Source organism: Zeugodacus cucurbitae, chromosome 2 (genome assembly GCF_028554725.1).
Source record: "Zeugodacus cucurbitae isolate PBARC_wt_2022May chromosome 2, idZeuCucr1.2, whole genome shotgun sequence".
Classification (NCBI taxonomy): Eukaryota; Metazoa; Arthropoda; class Insecta; order Diptera; family Tephritidae; genus Zeugodacus; species Zeugodacus cucurbitae.
This window is the reverse complement of record NC_071667.1, coordinates 77,587,039-77,614,334: the sequence shown is the minus strand read 5'-3', so window position 1 is coordinate 77,614,334 and position 27,296 is coordinate 77,587,039. Positions and strand designations below refer to the sequence as shown.

Here is a 27,296-nt window from a genome sequence, read left to right as displayed (position 1 = left end):
TTTGATTTGTTTTTTTACGATCGAAATGAGTGCCAGACCCTGCAGTGTGTTTGTTGGTGATATAAAGTGTTAATCTGGTGAATGGAAGCAACTAAAATTTAGTGTTAGAGCTTATTCCTGCAAACCTGCGGAACTGAAGAAACTTATTGAAGAACGTTTATCTCAAGCGATTGTCGTTTAGTCTGTATCAATATTTTAGCATTTAAATTAAAATAAAATAAAATAAAATAAAATAAAATAAAATAAAATAAAATGAAATAAAATAAAATAAAATAAAATAAAATAAAATAAAATAAAATAAAATAAAATGAAATAAAATAAAATAAAATAAAATGAAATAAAATAAAATAAAATAAAATAAAATAAAATAAAATAAAATAAAATAAAATAAAATAAAATAAAAATAAAATGAAATAAAATAAAATAAAATAAAATAAAAATAAAATAAAATAAAATAAAATAAAATAAAATAAAATAAAATAAAATAAAATAAAATGAAATAAAATAAAATAAAATAAAATAAAATAAAATAAAAATAAAATAAAATAAAATATAATATAATATATTATAATATAATAAAATATTTTGAGGCAATTTCAATCAATAATCAAGATTTCAAGTTTTTTTTTACTTTTATAATAAAATACAAATTGGCAGTTTATTTATCTAATATCCATATCCCACATGTAGTGTTAACAGGACATTAAACTTAACGGTCACATATGTCAATGTAACAGAGGAGCTAATAAATAATATGCAATTTCTCTTTTCATAGCATACAGTAAGGCGAATTATCAATAAAGTGAAATAATATTCAAATTTAAAAAAATAACCGCATAATAAATTTCTTGTGTTTTTGAAAAAAAAATTTCTGATAAAAAATGTTTTTATTTTTTTTTATATTAATTGAATTAAAAATTAAAAAATAATAAAAAAGTATAAAATAAAAATGAGCTAATCACGCTTCATTTCAAGCCGCAACCAAAGTCAATATAACGGTAGTATGCGCATGCTGCTAGTCATGTCATGTATATATATTTTGTGTGCCTCAATTTGTATTTAATAATTCTTAGTTAGTTTTAGTAAAATGTTTGCATTTCAAAATGTGTGTTTTATTTTGCATTTGATATGTCCAAGTTTAAGCATTTCATATACATATATATATAAGTCTAAGTGTAGACAAAAAGTCTCTCAAAAATTCTTAAAAAACCAACACAAAAAAATCACTATTGTATTTAGCATACAAAAAACCGATATACAAACACGCATTTGTTTTTTTGTTTTTGTAAAATATTTAGCATACTAATAGCTGTTATTAGTTATTACGGTGTTTTTTGTATATAATAAATATTGTAAAAAATTGTTGAATACGGTGAACACTGGCAATATATTACCTTCATACATATAAAGATACATAACGCCAAGCGGCGTCCGATATGAGAGATCAAATAATGAGCTATATATGTATGCGCGTGTGTGGCTTAGTTAAGGTGTTTATATGTGTATGTGTACGTGTGAGCGTTGCAAGTAAGTGCAGTAAGTCAGCCATTTTGTTTTGCATTTGAGTTTTAGCTATTCCAGCAAGCGTATGACTGCGTGTGTCTAAATCGGCGTGTGACGTGTAAATCCTGTCGCAAGTATCGTACAGCGGAGTGCTCTTCACCTTCTGATACCGTTACTTGTAATTTCAGTGTCAAAGCCAATAGTTATAGTATGTGTTTATTATATATGTATTTAATGTAGTTTCGATTTGTTTAGTTTTAAGTTTCATTTTTTGTCACGGATTCTCTGTCGTTATATTTATAATATGTATATCACTATAATAAGTGCTTGTTAAAGTTGTTTTTTAGTTTAATTTACTTTTGGTTTGTAGCTTTAAGTTTTTCTTTTTACTAAATTAAAGATTTTGAATTGAATTTTTAAAAATTTGGGACTAAGTATTACATTATTACAGCACCACATTTGTTATATTTATATAATATATATATTCATAATTTATTTATTTTTTTTCCTTTTGTTGTTGTTGTAACTTTACATGAAGAATTCAACGAATCAAATTTGGTTAAATATTTATATAGATTTACTGGAATTTGGAACTACTTGGTATTGTTTGTTTGCCTATTTTTGTAGTATTTTCATATAATTTATTAAGCCATAGATTTTCACCGTTAGACGGCAATTCTTTGCTAAAACATTTTTTTTTTATTTAATGCTTTGCTATTTTCTTTTTTGTGTTTCTATTATTATTGCCAACACTGTTTCAAGTATATTTATTCGTCTATTTCATAAACATTCTCGTCTTTATGCCAAGCTAGTTGAATCCACTTTGTGTGTGTTCCATACGCCGCGAGACAACTTGCTGTGTGTTCTTACTTTTCTTATAATTTTATGTATTCTAAATTTACATTAAGTATTATATATTCATACTCATTTATGGCCACTAGCTTTATTTACCTGCACGCTAATACTCAACTCAAACCATACTTAGGCTTCAAACGGACATTTCAACAAAGAAACCCATTGGTTTTGTTTACTGCTTTATAACACAAAATAATACTTGGATTCACTTGGAACATCAGCAGCTGAAACAGGCAATTCATATAAATTCGACAAATCGCGAAATAGCCGAAGGCATGTCGTAGTATATACACCAAAATTGTTAGTAATTAGCTAATGGAAGTTTGTTAGTATAAAGCTGTGAACTGGAAAGCTTAAAGCTGTTGTAAGAAACACAAAAATATATGGTATTAAATTTTAAACATTGGAGCCAATCATAGGCTTGAACATTATGGAACAATATTTTTGAGAATGGTCTTCAGTATACTTCTGGAGAGTTGCGGATGATATTTGAGGATTTTTAGCATTTTTGCTAAGCTTCCACAAGAACTAGGTTTTCAAATATATTTCAAATCATTGCTGAAACTGCCGCTGATGCAACCTCATGATTATTATCGCTTTCGTTTTGCTTTTTTGTACATTACATATACATACATACATATGAGTTTTTGTTTTTTTGTTGTTACCTTATTGTTTAACTTGCTATTATTAATAATTATCCAGTGTTAGTATATTTATATATATATATATAATGTATGTTAAACTGTTTGAAATATTATTATGTTGGTTTTTGTTGTTGTTAGCTGTTTGTTTGTTGTTGTTAGTACTTGCCATTTTTCCTGCTTACATTTTCGTATAGAATTTCGAATATTTTAACGCCCAGTTAATAACCGTTATGTATGTATTTACGCTATTTAGCCTTCATACATTGTATTACTGAGTATCTCCGAACTATCCTTTATCCAGTCCCCATTTGTTATTTCACTAAGTGTATTTGTGTATCTGTGTTTGTTTGTTTGCGTATAGGTGTTTTGTGTGCCTTTGACTAAATATGCATTCCATAAATTTATTATTGCTAATTTGAATTAAATATTAAAATACTTAACCACTTCATATAACTCAACACCGCACTGTTGTTGCTAATCCAAGACATCCAACATGCTCACTGCAACACCCCACTTCATTCCAGCAAAAACAATTTACACATACCACTCCTTCACATCCTTGGAATCCCGCTTCTTCGGTTTGGGCTGCACTAACCCAGCCATTTGTGGACGCCCATCAGCGCCAGTGCTGGCCATGCCGGAGCTAATGCAACCATATCCGACAACACCGCCACTGCTGACGCCGGCGGCGCCAAGCATGCTGCCACTGCCGCTGCCACCAGTACCACCGCCTCCACCACCACCGCTGGCATTGTGCCCGTTACTCAGATTCTGATGGTGTGTCCCGTGATGTCGCTGCTGATGATAGGAACCGTTGGTACTGCTGTTGCCCAACAGCGCCGCGTTCGGGTTATGTCCGTAGGCAGCGGCTTTCTCGCCCTCCGTTTTGTAGTTGCGATCTCCAGTCGACTTCAGCCACAACACTAGCAATATCACCAGTATTACAGCTATAAGTATGCCGGCGACAATGCCGATTATCATTGCGGTGCGTTCCTCCTCGATAGAGTTGACACGTCCACCTTTACCCTTGGAACGGTAGTTGTTACCGTATGTGGGCGGTTGCTGTGGTGGCATCTGATAATATGGCGGCGTCTCATGTGGCGAGGGTATATGCGGTGGTGGTCGCTCCTCCGGCAATGACGTGTGCTCACCATTGAAAATCATATTCGATTTCTCATCTTCATCGCCGTGATGTCTCTCGCCGCCCTCACCGCCGCTGAACACCTGTACAATGTCATACGGTGTAGTTTGATGTTCTGTTGCTGTGGAATGGATTTCGGGTGGTGGCGTTGCTTGGCTAGTTGTTGTTGTCAGTGTAGAAGTAGATGCTCGTTGCGTCGATGTGGTGTAGATGGAGGTGGGTGTTGATGTTTGCCGCTGCTGCGTGACTATGCTCGTCGTAGCGCTATATGGCACCGTGGTTTCACGTGGCGCATACGTCTGACTCTCGGTGCGTGTCATCACACTGCTCGATACGGTCGTGGTGGAACGCTGTTGTTCTGTGGTGGTGCTAGATGTATCTATGCGGCGGTTTACTCCATCTGTGGTCGACGATATGATTTCATGATTGGGTTCTGTAATGAGTTGAACATTCCATGTTTAATACAATTATTCAACAATAAGTTTTATCTTCAAAATAAAATATATATGACCCTCGAAATTATTGGCGCTAATCTATTAATAATTCAACTCAGTCTTGACCCTGTTATTGGGTGTTTACTATCTTTCAAAATTGTTATTCTCTCAAAACAGAAAATTTTTCTTTCATTCGAAGAAATCGTCCATTATTCCTTAAAAAAAGTTAGCAGTTCTTCAATAGCAACCTATCTTGATCTTATTATTTTTCAACCGATTCATTTTCAATCTTATTTTCGACAATGGATTTTTTCATACCAATAAGACAGAAGGCAAAGAATATAATTATAAACTTGTCACGGATGTTTCATCAGGAGAACCTCCAGATCATCTAGGTATTTAAGAAGTGATGTTTAAAGATTTTTTCCGGTTCCTATGTTTCTAAATTGTTGTTTACAATGTTATTGAGACCGATTCTTGAATATTATTCGGTGCCAAGATATCAGATTTTCTCTGACTTAGAATCCATTCACAAAAAAAAAAAAAAAAAAAAAGTATTTTTATGTTATGTGATCCCATTGTATTCAATTCTTCTTTATTGCAACCTTTCTAGTACCATTATGCTTACTAATTATAGATAGTATAGACCAGAACTGCCACCGTTTCAAAACACTTGTGAAATAAGTAAGTTGCATGTCATATTTTGACCTCACCGATATCGATTTGAGAAATGTCTTGGAACTCGTAAGTAGAAAAAAATTAAGTTGATCTTTCAAAGCACCACAGACTTTTATTTGTATATTAGTTTCATCATAATTTGCTTTATTGTTATTGCTTTGCTTATTATTTAATTGCCAAAAAAAGCACAAATTCAACAAATATGTAGACATACATATATATATACGAGTATTTGATAATAATTAGACAACAAAGGTCCATATAAACATATGTACAATAGATATGTAAGTGGGTAACTAGAGTAAGTGCGTAAAACAATAATTTTCTTATACATGTAAATATGTATATAATTGCAATAATCAACTATGAATATATAATAAACATATGCGTACATACATAGGTACATAGTAGTAGAGTAAGGTCAATTTGTAAATCAATTAGAGGGGGATATGTGTTTTAAAGAATAACATGTGCATTTCTAAGTCACTTATTTACTTTTTACATATATGTATGTTTATATATGTATATACATACTTAATTACATGCTTAGCCCTACCAGTGTGCATTCATACAAATCCGTAACTACAAACATATGCATACATATCCTGATTTTTCACTTATTTATATGCCTTACACGCCTACTGCCCACATATACAAACTATATAAACGCTTACAATCAATTATTTATAATGCATTGTATGTACATATGTATAGTTGTATATACACCTCCCCATATTTATTTATATTCTCTAATATATACATATATATTTTGAACGTTGAACCAATTTAAGCCCACTTAAACTTAGACATAAACGTCGTTGCCATTAAGCCAGTAGTTAAAACGTAATTACATAACAGTTTAACGCGTAGTACGAGTAGTAGTAGTAGTAGTGAGCGGCCAGCAAAATGGTGGTGATGTTGTCTTTTGTTGTAATTTTGCAAGTGTTGTTGAGATCGTGAACGTGGTGGACATGGTCGTGTTGTTGTGAGTAAACTAAACTTTCTTTTTTAGAATTTTTTAATCATATTTCATTATTTTAATTAATTTCTTTTTTGGCCTTTTCGTTTAATTTATTTCGAATACTTTTCAATTGCATAATATTGTTGTTGTTATCCCGTTCGCCCCACACATTCCGCTCATTTTACGATTGCATTGTTTGCATTTGGCAAATCCATTGCACGATCAGAGTCAGAAATATGAAGAGTTCATTTTCTGAAAGAGATAATTCCAACTCAGAATCATGAAATCAAGATTTCAAGTTGTGGAACAGCGATTAACAAGAAACGAGTAACGAGCTTCCATGGGCGAACGGCAGTGGTTGTGGTGGAATGTACGAGTATGGCTGATTGGTTTGATTGATTTGATTGGCTGATTGAGATGTTGTTGATTGTAATATATATAATATATATTTTTTGTTAGTTGGTTGTTTCTTTATCTGGTGTAGCGAAATTGAATGCTTTGAATTGCGATTTGTATGTCTGACGTTATGAAATAATAATGTTTACTACAATTATATGATAATCTAACTTTTGATGGGCTGACTGGACAAAGCCATGCTATATACATATATACAAACACTTGTACATACACACAAGTGCCTAATATACATTTTTAGCTTAGACTAGAGTATAATTACTAGTCTAGTTTACTCCTCTGTAGTATAATCAGCAATATTTGGCAAACTAGTAATTGAACACATGCTAATATTGTATATATTATTTTAATATAAATATGTATCGATTACGTGGCATATTTTCGATAATTTCGATTTTGTGTAAAGGATTGCGGTCGAAAAGGTTTCTAGGATAGGAAAATATAGAAATGCTTAGGAAAGTATTGAGAACAAGGTGCATATATTGATGAAGAAACTTAGTAGCATACCTACATTTAACTCTATTAAATATTTATTACGGTAGTTAAACGTAACTAGACATTTTAAAAGTATGTAGTGTAGTAACAGAATTGAAGACTGAAAATTAAATATCTTCTTATGTATTATTTGAATCTTACAGCTTCGTATACACATCTTACTTGGTATTTATCCGTATTAATTTCTTACAAAATGATTAACAACTATATATACCGAGGCGCCATAAATTTACTAAATTAATTAGAGTTAATTACCGTGTGTAGAACGCTCTCATAAAAAATGTGTTATACTCAATAATCATTATATGTGGACCCTAGCTCCCCCGAGGAGTCGGAATACTATATAATATTCGTTATATAAAAAACTCTGTACGAAAGTTATTGGGAATTGAAACTGAAATATTCCAATATGTGGAAAGATTTCGTAGTCAATAATTGTTTGTTTTTTTTTTTTGTTTCTAAGAATAAAATATTCCCCAAATATGTATCGGAGGATGGAATTCTGTTCACGAATTTTTAACAAATATAAACTCAGTTCAGTTTCCGATTACGAAAACCCGTCTCCTTTAGAACCTATTACCAAATCTGTTTTATGAACCCTAAAATAAATTATCCTGAAGAAAATTGTCTCTCAATTAATTTCAAGGGACCAAAACTGGCCACACATGGGGCTTTGGCCAACCGACTAACCTAACCTATCTTCAAATTTGTATGTATTATGTATATTTATGTTTCATTTAACACCTCTACCCAAAATCAAGAAGTGTATTTTGGAAATCACATAGTACCAGAAAACTATTTACTATTAAAGTATCTAGCTGGAACGCCGAGTCTCTTACCAATCTCAAAAAATAATATTTATAAAATTGTTTAAATAAGTATATGTAAATTATTTTCCCAGCTTATTAGATTATCTATATAATATACCATCAATCCTTACGTGCTTCTTCCCAACTTCCCTGTTAACAAAATTATTGTGAGTGATATGCCAATGAAATGACCATACTGACTACTAACTAAATGGCAATTTAACTTTCAAATAAATTCTTTACTACTTTAACGTAAACAACAAACACCGTTACTCACCTGATCCCTTGGCCGTGCTGGTAGAAGTGAACTGCTCCGTAGTCTCGCCATAATCACCAGATCCATGCAGACAGTCCTCATCATCACAGGCACGCTCAGTACCGTTAGTTTTATCCGTATTAGCCACTTGTGCTGTTGTTGTTTGTTTTGTGGGTGGCACATAGACAGGCGTGATCAAATCATCACCGCTACCCGATTCAAATGGTGGTGTACACTCATCTTCGTCATCGCCACGACAACCGGAACCAGCACCCGAGAAGATCAGATCATCAATGGCACCAGGATAACCACTTGCTGGCGTCTGCTCGTCAAGTGTCATGAAATGCAGAATAATATAAAAAACATTGCCATAGAAAGCAAATCAAAGCAGATTTCGTTTTTAATAACATTCATTACAACGCATGAAAATGTACGAGTATGAATGTCTGTATGTATGTAAGAAGTTATGTGCGAGTATTGTATGTTATAAGACAAGCAATGCAATTTGATAAGAAATAAATGAGAAATGTTATATGTAGAGTTTCGGTTATGATTATTACGAGTATCATGCACAATATTATGTTATGTATACATATGTACGAGTATGTATGTATGTAAACGATTTATTGGTGTAAAGGTTTTGAAAATGTGCTGGAATTTATTAGTGCATAATTTAATATGTGATTAAAAAAACAGTTTTACCAAATATAAATTACATGAAAGTGTGCTTTAGAGCAAAATATTATACATATGTTTGTAAGGTTAGAGGTGTAAATAACTTAAAAACAGTTTAAAATTTTAAATCAGTTAAAATGAAACAAAGAGTTGTCAAGTAACCGAACTACCCATTATTTGTCCTTTTATCCGCTGCAGATGTAATTAAAGACATATGCAGGAAGTTTATTTCCTATTATATATTTGGATAAAGATATTCATTCTTCTCATTTTTCATCATTGAAATATTGAAATTGATTATTATAAAAATCCGTAAATTTTTAGGAAAGTTTTTATTATACATATTATTCTTGAAGGCATATGATTATGGTTTGAAAACCTATTTAAAAAAGTCTAAATTAAAATCCTCAGACTGCAATCAATCAATTATAGCATATCCTTTGTCACGCTATATCTGTCAAAATCAAGAACAAATTAAATTTGATTGAAGAGTACAGAAAATATCTTCATTAAAAATGAAAAGAAAGCTCCTCTTCTATATTTTCTTAATATCTATCATAAAATGTATACGGAAGTCTTTAAATAAATAAAATTAGTTTGAAAATTCCCATTTGCAAACAAAAGTCAATTTGATTGGCTAAGAGAATCGCGGTTGCTGTAAAATAACAAAAACGAAGCTCCTTTTTGATTGGCGCCTGCACATAACCAAACAAGATTGGACGAATCCAACATAACGAGTCAGTTGTTAGTTCGGTATACTTAATGATTGGACACAATTTTATGGCAACGAAGGAAGACAAAATAAAAATTCATAAATATAAATAAATAAAATAATAAATAAATGTGAGTATAATGTGTTAGGCTTTCTTATAGTTGTAAGTGCAGTAAAAGTAGCAAATAATCAAATAAGCATCCTGAATACCAACCGAGGCTCATGCATGCCATTAGTAACAATAATATTTATGTGCTATTACATAAATATTTATTCATTGTACTACAATTATTATATATTAATACTCATGAGCATGGTTGGTATTCGCTTAAAATAAAATAATATTAGGTTAAAGAATGCGAATGCAATATTATAAAACTTTACATCGAAACAATCCACAATGTTATTAGTTAGTATGAAAAGTTTACAAATATACAATATAGTATATGATAATAATTTATGAGCCATATTTTGTACGCGTGTTGAATTATTTGGATAAAATATTAGTGCATTTTTATGTGAGTAATTCTTAACTTAATATATGAATGTAAAAACAGTGATGTGTACCGCGTGTTTGGTTTATTTTAGGGCAAAATTTTAAATGATATATTATAATATAAAATATGCTTAAAATGTGTGATTAAAATTTGATTACCAATATATTTTTTTAATAACAAGTGTGAAAAACGAAATAAGAAATTATTCATAGTTAGACACAATTTTGTTGTATTACTCATGAAAATCTTCATATACATGTACATATGTATTTGTGCACTTGTGTGTGTGTAAGTGTTAACGACTGTTGGAAGTGTTGTTCACTCAATGACTCATAAATTATTTATTCATATGACTAAAGAGAAGAGATCGACTGATTGATATATATAATTTTTTGTTGTTGTTGCAAGACTTATTTACGATGAGAATACTTGAGATTTGAAGAGTTTGCAAGTTTGATTGTTTAAAATAAATTCCCTAACCTGCTGCATTCTTTGCAGATCATTTCTATCTAATACTCCAGTTACCAATTGAACATCTCCTCGTATGGTTATATGTGGGTCACGTTCAACAGCCAAATCCAGTATGCGCAACTTATTCACCGACATACCGGCAATAACACCCGCAAATGGACGTTCGATACGTGTTCGACCACCACGGCTAAATTTTCCGCCCACTTGTATGCTGGACATGGTATTAAACACGGTCGATTGATGCCCTGTCAAAAAGATAATATAAGACAATAAAAATCAAAATTAAAGTAACCCAACTTCGTGCGGCATTACCTTGTGGCGTCAGTGTTTGTACATTGTAGTCATCAAGTTGTAGTGTAGCGTTGCCACCCTTACGGCTAAAGCGGACCACATGGTACGTGTTATCGTTCACTTTTGTGCCAATTTCACCTAAAGGCAAATCACGCGTGCCAATATTATACACCATAAATATATTGCCTTCAACTATTTCCAGTTCCATATAATCCTGTGTGGTCGCACTCTCCACACGCAAGATCACCGCATCGGATTTAGTTGTGATGAAACCCAAAGCGATATTGTCCTCTTCGGTGTCTGCCTGCATATTTTCAGGGAATGCATACTGAATTATGCCCTTGTTGTTGCCAAACTCATAGGCGATGGATTCTGTAATTAACACAAAAATGTTTGTTAACTTTCTCTTCAATAGCATTTCATTCAAAACTTTTATTCACCATCGTAACACGTCGGTCCGGTATACGAAGTCATGTCACACTCACACACGTACGCATTCCATTGTTGCACACAAACGCCACGATTGGCGCACGCATTCTGGCTGCACTTGGTCGGGCCCTCACAACCGGACACCACCAACGAACTGGGCACAACCGCATCGCTGGTCAGTGTCGGCGATGTATCGCCCAAATCCAAAGAAGCAAGACAACCCTCAAAACCAGAACGTGATGAAATGGACGCCGGCAATTTCGCGTACATATCCTTGAACACGCCGCCGATGTAGAGTATGCCCGAAAGCTCCAAATGCATGCTATTGCCAGTCAATGTGACAATCTCGAACGAATCATCGACGGTGAGTGTATGCGTCTTGGGTCCCGGTCGTCGTATGCTCACTTGATGCCAGCGATTGTCATTCATGTGTATGCGTGATTTGTCACGCATCGTTATCGGTCCATCACCAATATCAAAGGTATAGTGTATGTGACCGTTAACCAACTCCAAAGCAATGAAATCGTTACGGCGCCCACCGTTGTAGAGTAACAGCCCGTTGGGTTCGACGGTTTTGAAGCGGAAATCCACCGAGACGCTTGAGTAGGCCTTCAGCATTGGCAGACCTACATAAGAGTGCTTCGAACGGAATGTGGCCGCATGATAGGGATTACCGGGCGGTGAGTTTACAAAACGCGCTGTCAACTTGAAGGTAGCGCTTGGCAGTGCCGATAACTCGGGACCCAAATTCTTAACGATGTCAATGTATCTGAAAGTACGACACATTAAATAAATCTAACCACATTAGGTAACTCCAACGCACCTTTGTCCATTGAAAATGAAACCCTGCAATTGGCCAATGAAATTCGGCATTGTCGATGTCATTTGTATCTCCTCCTCGGCATGAAACATTCCACCCAAGTGAATGGAACGTATCTCGATGGTGCTATGGCGACCGAGTATTGTCTCCGCTGTCGGAATATACATATGTACGCTAGATAAAATACTAAATCGCACATGCAACACACACACACACCTAATTCAACTACAGCATAATTACGATTATTCGTTAGTCAATTACATAATTATACTAATACATATGTACGAGTAAATAATATATTTAATATATGGCAAATACAACATACAGTACATACATTCGTATATGTACTTCGGTTACATACTTTCGAAGTGAACGCACTAAGTTCACTCCTCAAAATACAACATTTTTACAATATCTTTCAAATTACAAGAAGCATGTACATATGTATGTATGGTATGTAAATAGTATATATGTATGTATTATATATTGTATTACTAATTAATATTTTGCTTTAACAAATATCTCACTTAGGTGAAAGGCATAAAATTAAGTTGCATTAAGTAAGTAGTTGATAGTCTCATAAGTATTAAATATGTATAAGAGTATAGTTGTAGACATATATATGTACGTACATACCATATGCAGGTGTAATAGCCATTATTATGACTATATAATTTTACGTACATATGTATATAAATATATATATTGATTTGTAAAAGAAGTTTCAAGCAATTCTGGTGAGTCGTTGAGTTATTGTTCAGTTATAATTATGTAGTATGTATATAGTTTTGCAGCTTGGATTACTAAAATTTGTGCAGTTCACAATTATTTAAGAAACAAATAAAAAAGATAGTGTGTAAATAATTTTAACAAAAATACGCATAGTCATATTAAAACACTTGACGGTTTGTAAATTAATAGTAATTCGTTAAATTATTTATTGTTTTATTGATTTATATATGAATAATTCTAGTGCACAGAAGGCTTTAATTTAGTAGAAATTTTAATTATAAAACTATTTTTACCGAAAAAAATTATTATTCTAGAAACTGCAGTACTATTAATATGAGGCTAGGATATATATGGACCTCAACTCTTTTTATACTCTCGCAACAAAAGTTGCTAAAGATAGTATTATAGTTTTGTCCACATAACGGTTGTTTGTAAGTCCAAAAACTAAACGAGTTAGATATAGGGTTATATATACCAAAGTGATCAGGGTGACGAGTAAAGTTGAAATCCGGATGTCTGCCCGTCCGTGCAAGCTGATATCTTAATAAAACTTGGAACACGTGTTCCTTGGCACCATAAGAAGGTTAAGTTCGAAGATGGGCGGAATCGGACCACTGCCACGTCCACAAAATGGCGATAACCAAAAACACATTAAGAGCTATAACTAAGCCATAAATAAAGTTAGGAAAATAAAATTTGGAACATAGGATCGCATTAGGGAGGGGCACATTTGAATGTAATTTTTTTGGAAAAGTGGGCGTGACCCCGCCCCCAAATAGGTTTTTTGTATACATCTTGCAAACCAATAGAGCTATATAAACCAAACTTTCTACAGTCGTTTCTTGTAGCCGTTTCCTTATACAGTTCAAAAATGAAAGAAATCGGATAATAACCACGCCCACATCCCATACAAAGGTTAGGAAAGGTTGAAAATGACTAAAAGTGCGTTAACTCAGAAACACCAAATTTTACATAAGAAATGGTAGAAGGAAGCTGCACTGAGATTTTTTTACAAAATGGAAAATGGGCGTTGGGTCGCCCACTTATGGGTGAAAAACCATATCTTAAGAACTACTCGACAGATTTCAATGAAATTCGGTATATAATATTTTCTTGACACCCTGATGACACTGGTGGAATATGGGTGAAATCAGTTCACAACTACGCCTACTTCCCATATAACTCAAATTTGAACTCCATCTTATTCCTTCACTTTATAATGTATACATAAGGACCAGATAAAGATAGCGAAATAAAACTTTACACAAATACTGTATTTGAGCTGTGGAAAAGCAGAATATTTCTTCGAAGTAAAGAATTTGAGATAAAATATAAACGAAACTATTTTTGGAAGTGCTGTGCTACTCAAGCCGATTTGGATGTATGATATTCAACTGGAGGGTATGACCTGTAAAACCCACATTGGAGGTGCAGAGGTTCCAATCTAAAATGATTAGAACAATCCCGAGTTCACAAAGGTAGGAAAATCAGAAGGAAATATATGTCTTTGGTACGTTTCTAAAATCAAACACGTTTGAAAATTAGAGATTTAACAGCCTACTAGAGAGCAACGTTCTACGTAAACATCTCAGCCACATTCTTGAGCTTGTCTGGTTTTAAATAGATTTACTACTTATTATTAGGCTTTAAATGATCCATATTTAGGTCTAATATATTACGCCTCCAACTTTAGAGGGCAAATACACTTGTAGTAGTTTTGATCAGTCCATTATGTACGTATATGCGAGGTGCGTGTCTAGTACCCAATTGCTAATTCTAACAAATTTTTAATCCATTAAATTTTTCAAAATTAACGTCAAGTGATATTGTATAAAGCGTTTTGAAATTATTAAAGTTTAAAGTAAATTAGTAATTAAATTGAAGAAGAAAAGAAATAGCTTGAATAAAATGAAAAAAAGAAAACTACTTATGTATATAGTATCTGTATCGTGATTTACATAAAGAGTGCGCCAAGTTGGGAACGTACAATAATACTGTATTTCAGCATTTTAGGCTAAAAGTGCAATGAATTGAAAACGTATAGAAAAAAAACGTAATCATTTAATAAATCTAACCTAACTTTTCATTACACTATGTAATAAAACGCAAACATATAAAACTCAGCTGGTTTTTCAGCATTTTCTTATTAACTTTCATTGCTATTATTAAAGAATATATCATACGAACTTTAATATTGATAAAATAAATAAATAAAAAAAAATGTTCTGTTAAATGAATTCTGTTAAATGAAAAAGGGAAAACAAAAGAATGTGCAGCATGTTAGATTATAGTTGTTTGACATTTGACATTTCTATTTATGATAAAGTTCATATGTTAGGTGGCACAACAAAAGCGATTTCACGAAATGGTGAAATGAAAGGTGGATGAATTTGGTGGTGATCTTTCGATGAATTCATGAGTTGGCATGTTAATAATCAGCTAATGCACTTATTTATGAAATGTGCTGGTAACTCGTTATGTAAAAGGTATTCACAAGACGTTCCAGGGCTCTGATTTGCTCATGAAACAATTAAAAACTTAATATTGAGCGAACATATGTATTTTCACGGAGGTCAATTAAAGTATACTTGTTGATACTACAGAACTCTGTGATATATAATAAATTCATATAAATTATCGTTTTGGGAATGGATAGACTCTAACTTCAGATTTCGGGTTCATCGCAATCGCAATCATCTATTTTTTTTTTAATTTTGCTTTCAACAAGAACTAACAAAAACTATTTCGGCACTTATGTTCTCCGAGAATACCCGAGACGCTTTGTGAATATAACTTAACTTAATTACAATGAGAATGATCGAGGAGGTTCAGCGATTTAGAGATCGGTGATGCTGATGACAATGTGCATAATGAAAACTGTGAGACAGCAGGCAATAATTTTTGGACTTGCAACTGCTCGGTTGCAATTGTGCTGAATCACGCATGCAAATTAGAAGTTATCTTTCAGTGATAATAAAAATAATAAATTACAAATATACATACATACATAAATAAATAATTTTGTTTTTTTTCGCTAAGTTGTAGTTATGGAACATGCGAAATATGCGTGTTGCCATTAGAGCGGCCAATTGGCGCCATGCATGCACATATGCTAAAACACACACACGCACACACACAACCAGGTGCAGCTGCAGCTAGGGTGGCGGTGTTGTAGAGCTAGGATTGGCGCGTGTATGCGGTGGTTGCGTGGTAACAGTGCGACGGTTTTACGAAAATTTGCAAACTATTTAGTATTTAGTAATAGTAGTTGTGAATGCAGAAGTCCGCTACACGCGATTCGGACATTTTATTTTTTTTTTTTTTGGTGCTTGTGCGACAATATCTATATAAAATAAGTTAAATTTCGTTGGTGAAGACAAACACACACGTACATTATTGTGTATTGCAAATGCAAATGCGATCGCTACGGTTTGTGAGATAATTAGTTTTTAGGTTATATTAATTTTTTTTTTGTTTTTCTGCAATTAACACAAACTAAGTTAGTATAGTTGTTGGGTGTTTTTTAACAATATCGCAGTACACGAATATATAGAATTAGAATAAAACACTAGTAGAATATTAGTAATTGGTGCAAATTACAGCCCCGGCGCTTAAGAAACATTTTTTTGCCGCAATTGTTAGTGCAATTGCAACAACAACAGTGGCAACAAAAAAATGCGCACCTGTTCTTGCGTGTCGATTTTTTAATTTCTCTAATTATGCTAGCTCTTTCCTGCTCTAATAACAAAAAAAAAAATTTTTTTAATCTTTAAATTTTGAAAAATTTCGAAAAAAAAATTAAAAATTTATCATATATTTAATGCTTTACAAACCTATTAAAATTATTTGGTTCACCTTAAAATTACTTGTTTTCTTGTAGCTTGCCTTGTGTTGTCGTGACATTATTTTGTAGAGAAAGTTACTAAATTTCGCACTGCAAAAATATTATGTTCCCGGATTGACGAAAAATATTACCGTTACCTTTCAAATTACGTATACGCGCTTTGGAAAATACATATGTATGTATGTATAGTTAAGTACATATTTAACATCGATACAGTTATATTGTATGTTTAATTTTAATTATGTACATTAAAAATGACCAAAGTGAAATTTTGATTTGTACTCCATCAAAAAAAAAAAATACATGAAAATAAATTTCCACTGCAAGCAACCATTTTTTGTTTTGTGTTTGTTTTTAAGATATTCGCCGAAATTTCACATAAATATTTTCCTATCAACAAGTTTTCTCAGTTTTCTCAAAGCATGCACTTTCAGTACAGTTATGTTACGTACTAAAGTCTCTTTTAATAAATTGTAATTTTTTTGATTAATTCTTAGTTTTTTTAATACGATTGTTTCGCTGCACTGTAAACTATATTTTCGCTCCAGGGACAGGTTTAAGTAAAAATCAAAGAAAATTCTCAATTTCATTATCTCATTAAAAGAAGGCAATTTAGTATTGAGGCAAATGAAAACACGACATCAAGATGTTAAAAAGTTCAAATTTACAAGAACAGAGGTTGAAATTGTTTCGTTCACAGGGCACCAAAGTATTTACACTTATAATTAATATACTTATTTTTAATATTATATTTATGCTGAACAAGATTAGCCAGAAATCTTGTTTTGTAGATTATTTTCGAATTCTTCATATATTTTTTTGGCTACATGAGTCTCTTTGATTTATAATATCCCACAGTTTGGTTCGATTCAACATAGAGAGATTTTACAAAGATATCAAATACTATTTGTCAGGAAATTTCGTTTGAGATATATTGTAAAGAAAAATACTCTATGATGAGTTCTTTACTACTTTTGGTATTGCAAAACTAACGTTTTAAAATATTTTCACATCGAAATGTCAACAACGACTTAGATGCATCTCAGTATGCAACAAAACTTTTAGTTTTTTCCCGATTAAGTAGTTAAAAGTTGATCTCAGCCGACTTTTATAAAGCTTAGAGTCTAACCTTAATCTTAACTAAGCTTGGAGTCTTCAACATAACCTTTAAGGACGTATGCTTTTTATAATATATTATACATATATAATAACATATATAATATAACAGTCTTTAATATTCCAAAAATAAATCATTTTTCTTTTAAACATTTTTCAAAAACCTTTCTGATGCCCCATGAACGTTTATAAAACGAAACTTAATTTAGTTACAAGTAACGTTTAAAATACAGTAAGTAAATATAAAATTGTAACAAACGAATTTCATAAAAGCAGAATGAATTTATAAGATGTATGTATGTATGTATGTATAAGTGAATGTATGTACGAGTATTAATGTGGGATGTCATATTTATAAATACGATTTTCACGGTTCACTAGTGATGTTATGAGCATATATTATTTTACAGGATAAAATAAACGACGAGAAAGGGAAATAGTATGTAATGTGAAAGTATATAAACAATGAAACATACAATATACCAATAACTGTTCAAATGTATAATAATATGATGGAAATGATTGGCGAAATGAAATGTAAATTAGACATATTGAAATGAAAAATAGTTTATACAAATTTAAATTAAAAACACAAGACATTTTGATAAGAAGAAATCAAAATTAAAATAAATTTGTTACAGCCTTTGGAGTTTAATGTTTGGTAATCTAAGCCTTTACCTAATTTGGGGAGTTTAACTGCACTTCGGAACATAGAGAGACGACAGATTATGTGTATGGCGGTCGTTTATGTTATGGTAGATGTAAAGATGCGACAAGTAATATTCTTTTTTCTATTTTTAACTACCAAAATATGTTAATCTGACATTTAGCTGACACTTGACAGGTGTTGTTGTTGATTTAAGTGATGGTAGTGAGTTGGTGATTGGTGATTGCAAAGTAGGTAGGTATTGGCTAACATTTTCATCAACAGAAAGTACGAGTAGTTATTCGTTTGTATTAACGAGTATTTACAGTTAAACGAAAAAACAAGAACATATTAAAAAAAAATACCGAGTACGCCTGACAGAGACGCGGCCACTGCACGTAAACTCTTACACAAACATATGTGTATTTTATATATGAGAAATCACAGTTAGTTGTGTTAGTTCTTTTGTGGCCCATTGACGCACTCGATGAACAAAATACAAAATTTCTGGAAAAAATACTGAAAAATATTAAATGAAAATGAAAACCGAAAACGAAAGCAAACGAAAATAAAAATCATACAAATTTACAATTGTTATTCTTGCAAAGAAGTTCGCTTGTTTGTCCCCTACACTTATTGCTTGATTTACTTATTAACTATATTTCAAATATTTCTTTTTTAAATCTATTTAATTTAATTTTTTTTAATTTTTGGTAGAATGAAAAAAACGACACGGCACGACACGTAGTAGGGCAAATAGAAGTGCTGGTGATACATACATAACATACCCCTGACAGGGGGAACCCCGTCAACTTGTAGCCGTAGATTGGAGGCACGTCGCGAGAAGCGTATTGTGTGCCAGTTGTTGTCATTCAACACTGATTGACCGGCAAGTAAATTCTATAGAATCACAAAGAATCACAAATTGAAAATGCCACTACATTTTTTGAAAAAAAAACTAGTATAGAAACCCTCATAATTACCTTTTCGCGATCACTCAAACGCACACTGGCACGTACACGTCCCGCCACCAATGCGATCTCCAAACGATCTGGCGAATTCGACTCGGCACTTGTTAGCAGTATTAAGCCGGTGGGACGCGATGTCTTGAACCGTATTATAAGCTCTTCAGTTTGTGTTTTGGTGCCTTGTCCATTGCCCAGCCATACGGTCATATGTTGGCTGCCGTTGAACGCCAATGTGGCTAACTCTCGGCCGCATGTTGGTCCCGCGTATAGTGTTGCTGTGCAGTCGCAAATGGGTCGATTCCAGCCTTCTATGCAGGTGCCACCGTTCAAGCAGGGATTGCCGGTACAAACATTGGCCTGTACGTGGCATGATGGCTTCACCGATGCTGTGAGTAAGCGGCAAAAATATTAATTGATTTTTAAAAGTGTTCTTATCAGATTTATTTAAGGTATACTAAAGCGCTCTTAAATTTGATTAAATTTTTATTAGATTAAAGAACATTAGCAGTTATAACAACGGCTATATAGAAAAGGAAATAAGTCCAGCCATCTTTGAATATAACGAAACATTAGAAATAGTTTGCGCAGAAGAAAGTCTGCTATTTTTGGATTCCTGACTAGATTACTACCCAAAATGGGCTTGTAATTAAACAAGTTGTTTCTAAAATAATTTAAATATATGAAGCTAAAAACTGTCCAGTAAAAAGTGTAGGATAGAGAGACCTATTCAACAAAATTCTGAGTGAGGATATGAGGATAGAAAAGGAAATAAGTCCAGCCATCTTTGAATATAACGAAACATTAGAAATAGTTTGCGCAGAAGAAAGTCTGCTATTTTTGGATTCCTGACTAGATTCCTACCCAAAATGGGCTTGTAATTAAACAAGTTGTTTCTAAAATAATTTAAATATATGAAGCTAAAAACTGTCCAGTAAAAAGTGTAGGATAGAGAGACCTATCCAACAAAATTCTGAGCGATATATTGTTGTTTTTTTTTTGTCTGATATTTTCTAATATCTAATAATTATTTTCATTGTCATACTTCATATCGTTGACATTAATATTTTTTCCGCTTTAAACATATGCAAATATGAATAATAATTGCAGTATTTAATTTGTACACTTTCTTACATTTTTATCGCATGACATTAAAAAATTGTCGCTATCAGCCATTTGCATAAATAATTGCGTGCGATTTCTTTTTAATGGACAAAGCATTTCATACTTTTACACACGTTTTTAAATGAACAATGCCATGCACTATATAAATATTATGTACTATATATGTACATATATACTGCTACATACCGGAGTCCTGCAAGCGTGCGAATGCTGCAATATCGATCGCCTTGCCGCTTAATACCAAGTCACGCAAGCAACCGACAAAACCTTGCCGCAACGTAGCCGTCCAGATAGCCGGTGGCCATGCGATATTGTTGTACGCCGGTCCCGTACCACCGACATACATATGCCCGTCCAGTTCGAGTATGGTGCCATCGCCCGGCGTGCGAAACTCATTCCAAACCCCATCGACGCTTACCTTTGCATCACGTCCGTTGCGCCGCAATATCAAGTCATGCCAATCGCCATCGTCAACGCGACGTCGTGAGGCACGCACCTTCGCCGCACCCGAACCCAAGTCCAAGTGTATGTAAATGTGTCCATTCAATAACTCAATGGCAAAGAGCACGGCCTAGAAAATATAATAAATAATTTAATTATGCTCTCTAATTGTGGCGGTAAACAAGCATTAGTGAGTGTACTTTACGGTACAATTATTTGATAAAAAGAGAAGAAATAATTGATTTACTGGCATACACTTACATTCTTTGAGCGCGGTTGTTTGGAGCCAGTGGCCAAAATAATCAGTCCATTGGGTTCCTTGGTGCGGAATTTAAATGATATGGAGCTTTGTTTGCCAGTCTCCCACGGTGGCAGGACCTGCGAAAATCGTGGTTTACATGCACGAAGAACAGTTATTAGAGATATGTGTGAAACAAAACACAGTAAATATAAATTTGTCTCATACCAAATGCGACTCCCTGGTAGTAAATGTAACTGGGTCCTGTGGATCTCCAAGAGGACACTGATATTCTACATTACCGGCGACTTGAATCAGTTTCGACCCACTTTTAGCCAAGTCGATTAGGTTTAATAACAGTGTATCGGCAGAAAACTCAACCTTTTGGACAATAATATATTTAGTAGTTAAAAATATAAAATTATATAGGATACTAACCTTACGAAGACAACCGACAAAGTTGTTATGCACTCGAGCACCAAGTAGAGCGCGTGGATTGACCGCACCGCCCACATAAACACGTGACGAAGAGAGCATCGTGAATTTACCGGCGATATGCGAGTGATCGGTGTAAACGTCATCGACAACGGTCACAAGCTAGATTGCAAAAAAAAGTAATAGAATTATTAGAAAACTTTATTTCTGAATTACACTGCAGACTGACTTACTCTGCAGAAGCTTGTTATTGAGGATATTTCCTGAATACGACGATGTACCGTTACTTTGTGCCACTGATGATCATCAAAGCGTACTTTGGATGGTTTGATATGCATTTCCTGTTTACCATTAGCCAAACCCATTGTAAGTGAAACACCGCCATCACGTAGCGCCAAATTCAGATAATCCGTACCGTGCCCTGTTTATGTTGGGAGAAGCAAAAGTAAGAAATATATTTAATATATATAGAGAACAGACACATCGGAAACACGCAACAAACCTGTATAGAATAATAAACCATTGGGTTGACGTGTGCGGAAGTATAGCGTAATGGCATCCTGAGCGCTTACAATCGGCTCGGCACTAGTTTGACCAAGATCATACGACAGGAACTGTTGACCGCGAAATGTGGCTTCTGATGGCGCTTTCTCTGTAGCGAAATGGTTAAAGAGTTTTTAAGGATTCTCGGAAATTGTTGACCTTTTGACCTCTTACTCACCTTTTTCACAATATTGTCCATCATATTCGAGATTCCGGCACTCACATATTGGACCCGAATCAGTTGAGATGCAAATACCGCCATGTTGACAAGGATCACTTCGTTCACAAGCATCTGTGGTATTACCGCCGCGTACACCCTGTATAACAAATAGATTTGAGTGAAAATAGGTTTGAATTATCTTTCTAACTATGTTACGTACCCTGGGCACCTTCTCCTTTGGCATTTCACCGTTATCGCAAGGACCGTCACCACACTGTCAAGGATTAGAGAAAACCGAAAACTCATTAAAATCGTTTTGTTAAAATTTTAAAGTATATCTGGACAGTGTCTAGTGAAACCACTGGAGCATGATTCGGTAGCTCTTGGGTTCAAATCCATACCAAGGTATCTGGCTTAAGAAACCTCCTAGAACTTTTATAATATAATCTGGGCATATCCTTTAGCTCCCTTTTTGACGTATCGAGTTACAACTCCATCCAACAAATTGCGGCAGTTACAAAAATGTAATGAAGTATCATCAAAATCTCTTAATTACCTTTATGTCACGTGGCTGCTTCATCTCCTGACGGCGTGTCGCCCCACCTGGCTGATCGGCGTATACCAAATTGCGTATGGCACCCCGGAATCTCGGCTCGAAGATCACGCTTGGCAAGGCTAATAATGCCAACTTTGTGCTGTACCTACACACCGTTAAAAAATGTGTTGATATGCACAAACACATACGCATTAGAAGATAGCACGTGCAAATGTACACTTAACTAATTAATTATGTTTTTTTTTTTATATTTTTTCTCGCATTTATGTGTACTTATCATAAGCAGATAAATACACACAGCCATGCGTGCATATGTGTCCACTCTCTCACATGTCACTCTCACCAAACTTTCCATGAGTGGATTTAGGAAAATTTATTTTCTTTGTAAGAAAGCTGCTGAGGTTAATAAGATAATTATTTTAATGTTTTAACAATTATTTGTTGTTGTTGTGCAATATGATGAATTTTCGGCAGTATAAGGATAACGCGATTATTGACAACGAAAATTATGAGTCAAATTTATTAAATCACTCCAGTTCGCTCGTCCGAATAAAAAAAGGATCCCGATGAGACTCGGTTACAATGAATGTATTTTTGTAGATTGCTACTGAATATGAGGACAATTATATCGAACCAGATAACTTTCTTCATAGAATATATCAGATTTTATAATCTTAGGGGTTTTGGAACGGGGGTATAGTTTTCTTTAAAGATAAATGTAAAATAACCGTATTTAATATTCGCGGTAGTATTAAAAACTACACAAACTAAATATATCAGAGGTCTAAATATCTAGAACAATAAATCAGATGTTACCAGACAGAAGAATGTCCAGAGGAATATTAGAGCCAATATATATAAGTTAACGGGCTAAGTGAAAGTGGAAATGTCGGTATTACCGATAAGGTTTAACGTAGACAAATTATGGAAGGGAACCCAAAATAGCCCAACAAGTCATGGACTTGGTGATAACAAGCAGTCGAAGGTCCATAGGAGTGTTAGAGCCAATATATATCAATCAATGCCGTTACAGATAAGTTCTAAAGTCGACAAATGATGGGAGAAACTCAAAATAGCCGAACAAGCTCATGGACTTGGTGATACCAGATGGACGAAGATCCACAGGAAGTTAAAGCCAATATATATAAATTAATGTGGTAGAAGAAGTCGGTATTGCTGATAAGGTCTAAAGTAGACAAACTTAGGAAAGGAACCCAATATAGTAAATATGGTTTACTTGTTAAATTTTTTACACCAAAATCGTGAGGTACCAGTATATGGTGTTCAAGTCGAATCAAGTTCAACAGCAACATCTAAAAAAGTGTTATTTAACGCACACTAACTCGATTTTAATTAAAAAAAAAAACCAAAAAGAAAATTAGAAATGATTAAACATTATTTGTTAGAAATTATATAACACTGTGCTAAGATTAAAAAAAATAAGAAAACTCGCTTCTAAACCTTTTTAAACAGTAAATGATTTTCGTTAAATATCATAATAACAGACTTCTGCTCTTCTGAAGTTATCTACTGCATGTTTCTGAATATCGAAATATACTTTACAAAATAATGCAATAAATGCTTAAACCTTGAAGATGCATTTCACGAACACATCCAGATTTCTACACAACTCAAGGCGAGACTCAATGAAAATAGTTTGGTGAGAGGACACGGCATTTTGTATTGCTCGGTAGATAACCAACCAATTTGGCATGCCGCCTACATAGACATCAGAGTTGGTGGCAAATTTTCCAAACTGAAATTCCTTGCCCTTGGTTGTACTGCTCTGCGACACGCCATCCACAATTAGCGATGTTTGTTCATCATTGCGCAACACCTACAAACACATAAGGCACAGCACTCAAATACATTTACGTAACGATAACAATAATAATGCTAATATTTCAAAATGAAACACAAAATGAAAGCCAACCAACCATCCACACACCCACCCACTCACTCACCTGCACTTTATGCCAATGGCCATCATGTAATTCTCTGCCTACAGTTATGATATGCGCTCCGCCGCCCAAATTGTAACGCAAACGCAATGCACCCTCCACCAGTTTGAGCTCGAAGAAGTCATAAGTGCCGCCATCATCGGTGTAGAGCACCAAGCCGTTGGGCTGCTCAGTCTTAAACTCCAGCTCCAGCGAACCGTTGAGTCCCGTATACCATTTGCGAAATTGGGCGAATGAATTCTGCGAGCCATCCAGCTGGAAAGCATGGCATGGCGACAGTAGCGCTGAGCATAACAGCACCAAACCGGTGAGGGCATACGCCGAGGCGGGCACAATGGCGGGCAGCAGCGTTTTCGACTTTCGGCGCTGTTTCAGTCGTCCACAACTCGAATATGGCGCAGATGGCGACACAACGAGTGCAGCACTGGGGCGACGACAGCAGCCGACAAGCTGTGCGTCTGCAGTTGATGTGCACGTTGTTGTTGCTGTTGCTGCTGTTGCTTTGTTGCTATTACTGAATTTGTAGTTTGCATTGATATGGCCATTGTTCTTTTGTTGGCGCAATGTTTGCCGAAGTGGCAGTTGATGTTGTTGTATTGTTAGCAGTTGTTGGCTGCCATTGTTGTTGTTGTTATTGTTGTTGCAACAGTTACTGTAGTCGTTGCTATGCCGATTTTTGAGACGACCACTAATGCAGCCGCCGCTGTCAGTGCTACAACTACTGCTGCCATGACTTTGGGTTGTGGTACCGTTAGCGAGGTAACTAACGGCAGTCATTGCAAATGCGCTGCAATTGCTGTTGTTGCTCCGTTTCACTGTGCTGCCTGGCAGCAGCTCACAAGGTTCGCCGATAGACATGCTGCTGCTGTTGGTGACTTGAAGCTTGCCACTGCACTATTGTTGCATAGTTTTAGGCGCTGTCGTTGGCGCTTGTATTATAGGTATATGTGAGTGTGGTTTGTGTGTGTGTGTGTGTGTGCATAAGTTATAATTTTGATATGTTCAAAGTGTTACGCTTGTAAATGCGAGTTCAACTCGGCAATCAGCTGCCTCCACGCCAAAAAGCACACTACACTTTTATTGAAATGTTAACTACGCTTGCCAAATGTTACTTTTTTACTTATTGACTTATTGCTTTATTAGCCTTAAGTGCATTTCGCCTTCAAGTTTTCACTACAAGGACAACTTGTGATTTTTTTTCAGTTTTTTTTTTTTTTATTTTTCCCACTGGATGTGTTTTTGTATTCTTTTACACTTCAGCAGCACTTGCTACTTGCAGTCGTTAATTTGTATATTATCCGTAAAATCCTTGAAGTTCTTTTACATTTGACAAAATCTCTCGTGCATAATTTGCGTAACTGTATGTGTGTTTGTATGCTGCATGCTGACGTTGTTCAGGCACGTGTGTGTCAGTATGTATGTGTGTGCTGTTTACGAGGATATGTTAGTTTGTGCCGTCGCGTACTACTATAACTGCTGCTCATATGCATTTAAAACGCGCGTGTAAGTTTCATTGAAATTTATTTACGCTCTCAATGCGCCGCTCTCTCTCTATTTCTCTCTCTCTCTCTCTCACACAACTATCGTTGGTTATGCTTTATTTTAGTTTTCTTATTTTTATTTTATTTTTGTTTGTTTGCGCAGCAATTCATGTGTTTGTTTTATCTCGTATTTTCTTTTGCTGTGCAAGCTTTCGCGGAGCTTTTCTCACCAATTTTTATGTACACAGAGCATTTATACCGCTCTTTCTTTATGTGTCGCAATTTTTCATTGATTTCGTCACTGTATTGGTTGTTGTTTATATGAACGCGCATAGGTGTACTGTAGCAGGCAGCGCTAATAAGTATGCTAAGTTTTTTTATTTTTTTTTTTTTTGGTTTTTACACGTTTTAACTAAGTAATTTTCGAAATAGAAGCGGACGGTTGGTCGGTGTTACGTAGTTGATTGGTTAATTATTATAAGGTTGCTTAGCTATTTGATTGATTCTGCTTTATACTTGATTTATACGCGGTGACGTAAAGCTTTTCAACACTACACTTTAGACACATAGTTTATTTTATACAATTTGAGAAGCCAAAAAGCATTACTAACAACATTTTTTTTATTATAATTATTATTATATTCTCTGGAAGTAAAAGATATATTCGTCATATATTTATAAAATATTAATTTTTATAAAAGTAAATCGCCTACAAAGGCATATTTGAGGGCGAGATTTCTGTTTTACAATTGTTGTTATTTGTTAAAAAATATAATATTATAATTAAGCAGAGAGCTGCCTAAAATTAATATTTGAAATGGTATAGCAATTATTATGTTTTAAATTTTTTTTATTTTTTTTTTATATTTTAATTTTTATGTAATTTTACTGTTTTTTTTTGGTTCAATTAACTATTTAAAATTCTTAAATATTATAACAATTAATATTTTTATATTTTTTAAATTAGT

General features: G+C 34.0%; 1 protein-coding gene across 4 annotated transcripts; it reads right to left on the bottom strand.

Moving 5' to 3' along the window:
- Positions 1–1,459: 1,459 nt before the first annotated feature.
- LOC105218750 (neurexin-1) lies at positions 1,460–26,261 on the bottom strand. 4 transcript variants are annotated; one of them, XM_011194520.3, is made up of 19 exons: positions 24,851–26,261; positions 24,590–24,723; positions 22,887–23,031; positions 22,551–22,604; positions 22,349–22,487; positions 22,130–22,279; positions 21,861–22,048; positions 21,631–21,789; positions 21,421–21,573; positions 21,216–21,332; positions 20,700–21,084; positions 19,407–19,777; positions 19,203–19,323; positions 12,089–12,236; positions 11,277–12,034; positions 10,858–11,208; positions 10,555–10,790; positions 8,212–8,512; positions 1,460–4,576 (listed from the first exon to the last, which is right to left on the bottom strand). In XM_011194520.3, the coding sequence occupies exons 1-19, from the start codon at positions 25,703–25,705 to the stop codon at positions 3,537–3,539; spliced, it is 5,805 nt and encodes a 1,934-aa protein (XP_011192822.2). In that variant the 5' UTR covers positions 25,706–26,261; the 3' UTR covers positions 1,460–3,536. The 4 variants fall into 4 exon arrangements, with proteins under 4 accessions (XP_011192822.2, XP_011192824.2, XP_011192823.2 ...); XM_011194522.3 differs by having other exon boundaries at positions 10,600–10,790; XM_011194521.3 differs by having other exon boundaries at positions 19,212–19,323.
- Between the last annotated feature and the right edge of the window lie 1,035 nt (positions 26,262–27,296).

What these genes read in the sequence shown, in the direction of transcription:
- LOC105218750 (XM_011194520.3), bottom strand. Translation starts at nt 25,705, where the DNA reads ATGTCTATCGGCGAACCTTGTGAGCTGCTGCCAGGCAGCACAGTGAAA. An exon ending in GCCATTGGCATAAAGTGCAG is followed by an intron (nt 24,724 to 24,850) that starts GTGAGTGAGTGG and finishes ATGTGTTTGTAG; the next exon opens with GTGTTGCGCAATGATGAACA. An exon ending in TTGTCGGTTGTCTTCGTAAG is followed by an intron (nt 21,574 to 21,630) that starts GTTAGTATCCTA and finishes ATTGTCCAAAAG; the next exon opens with GTTGAGTTTTCTGCCGATAC.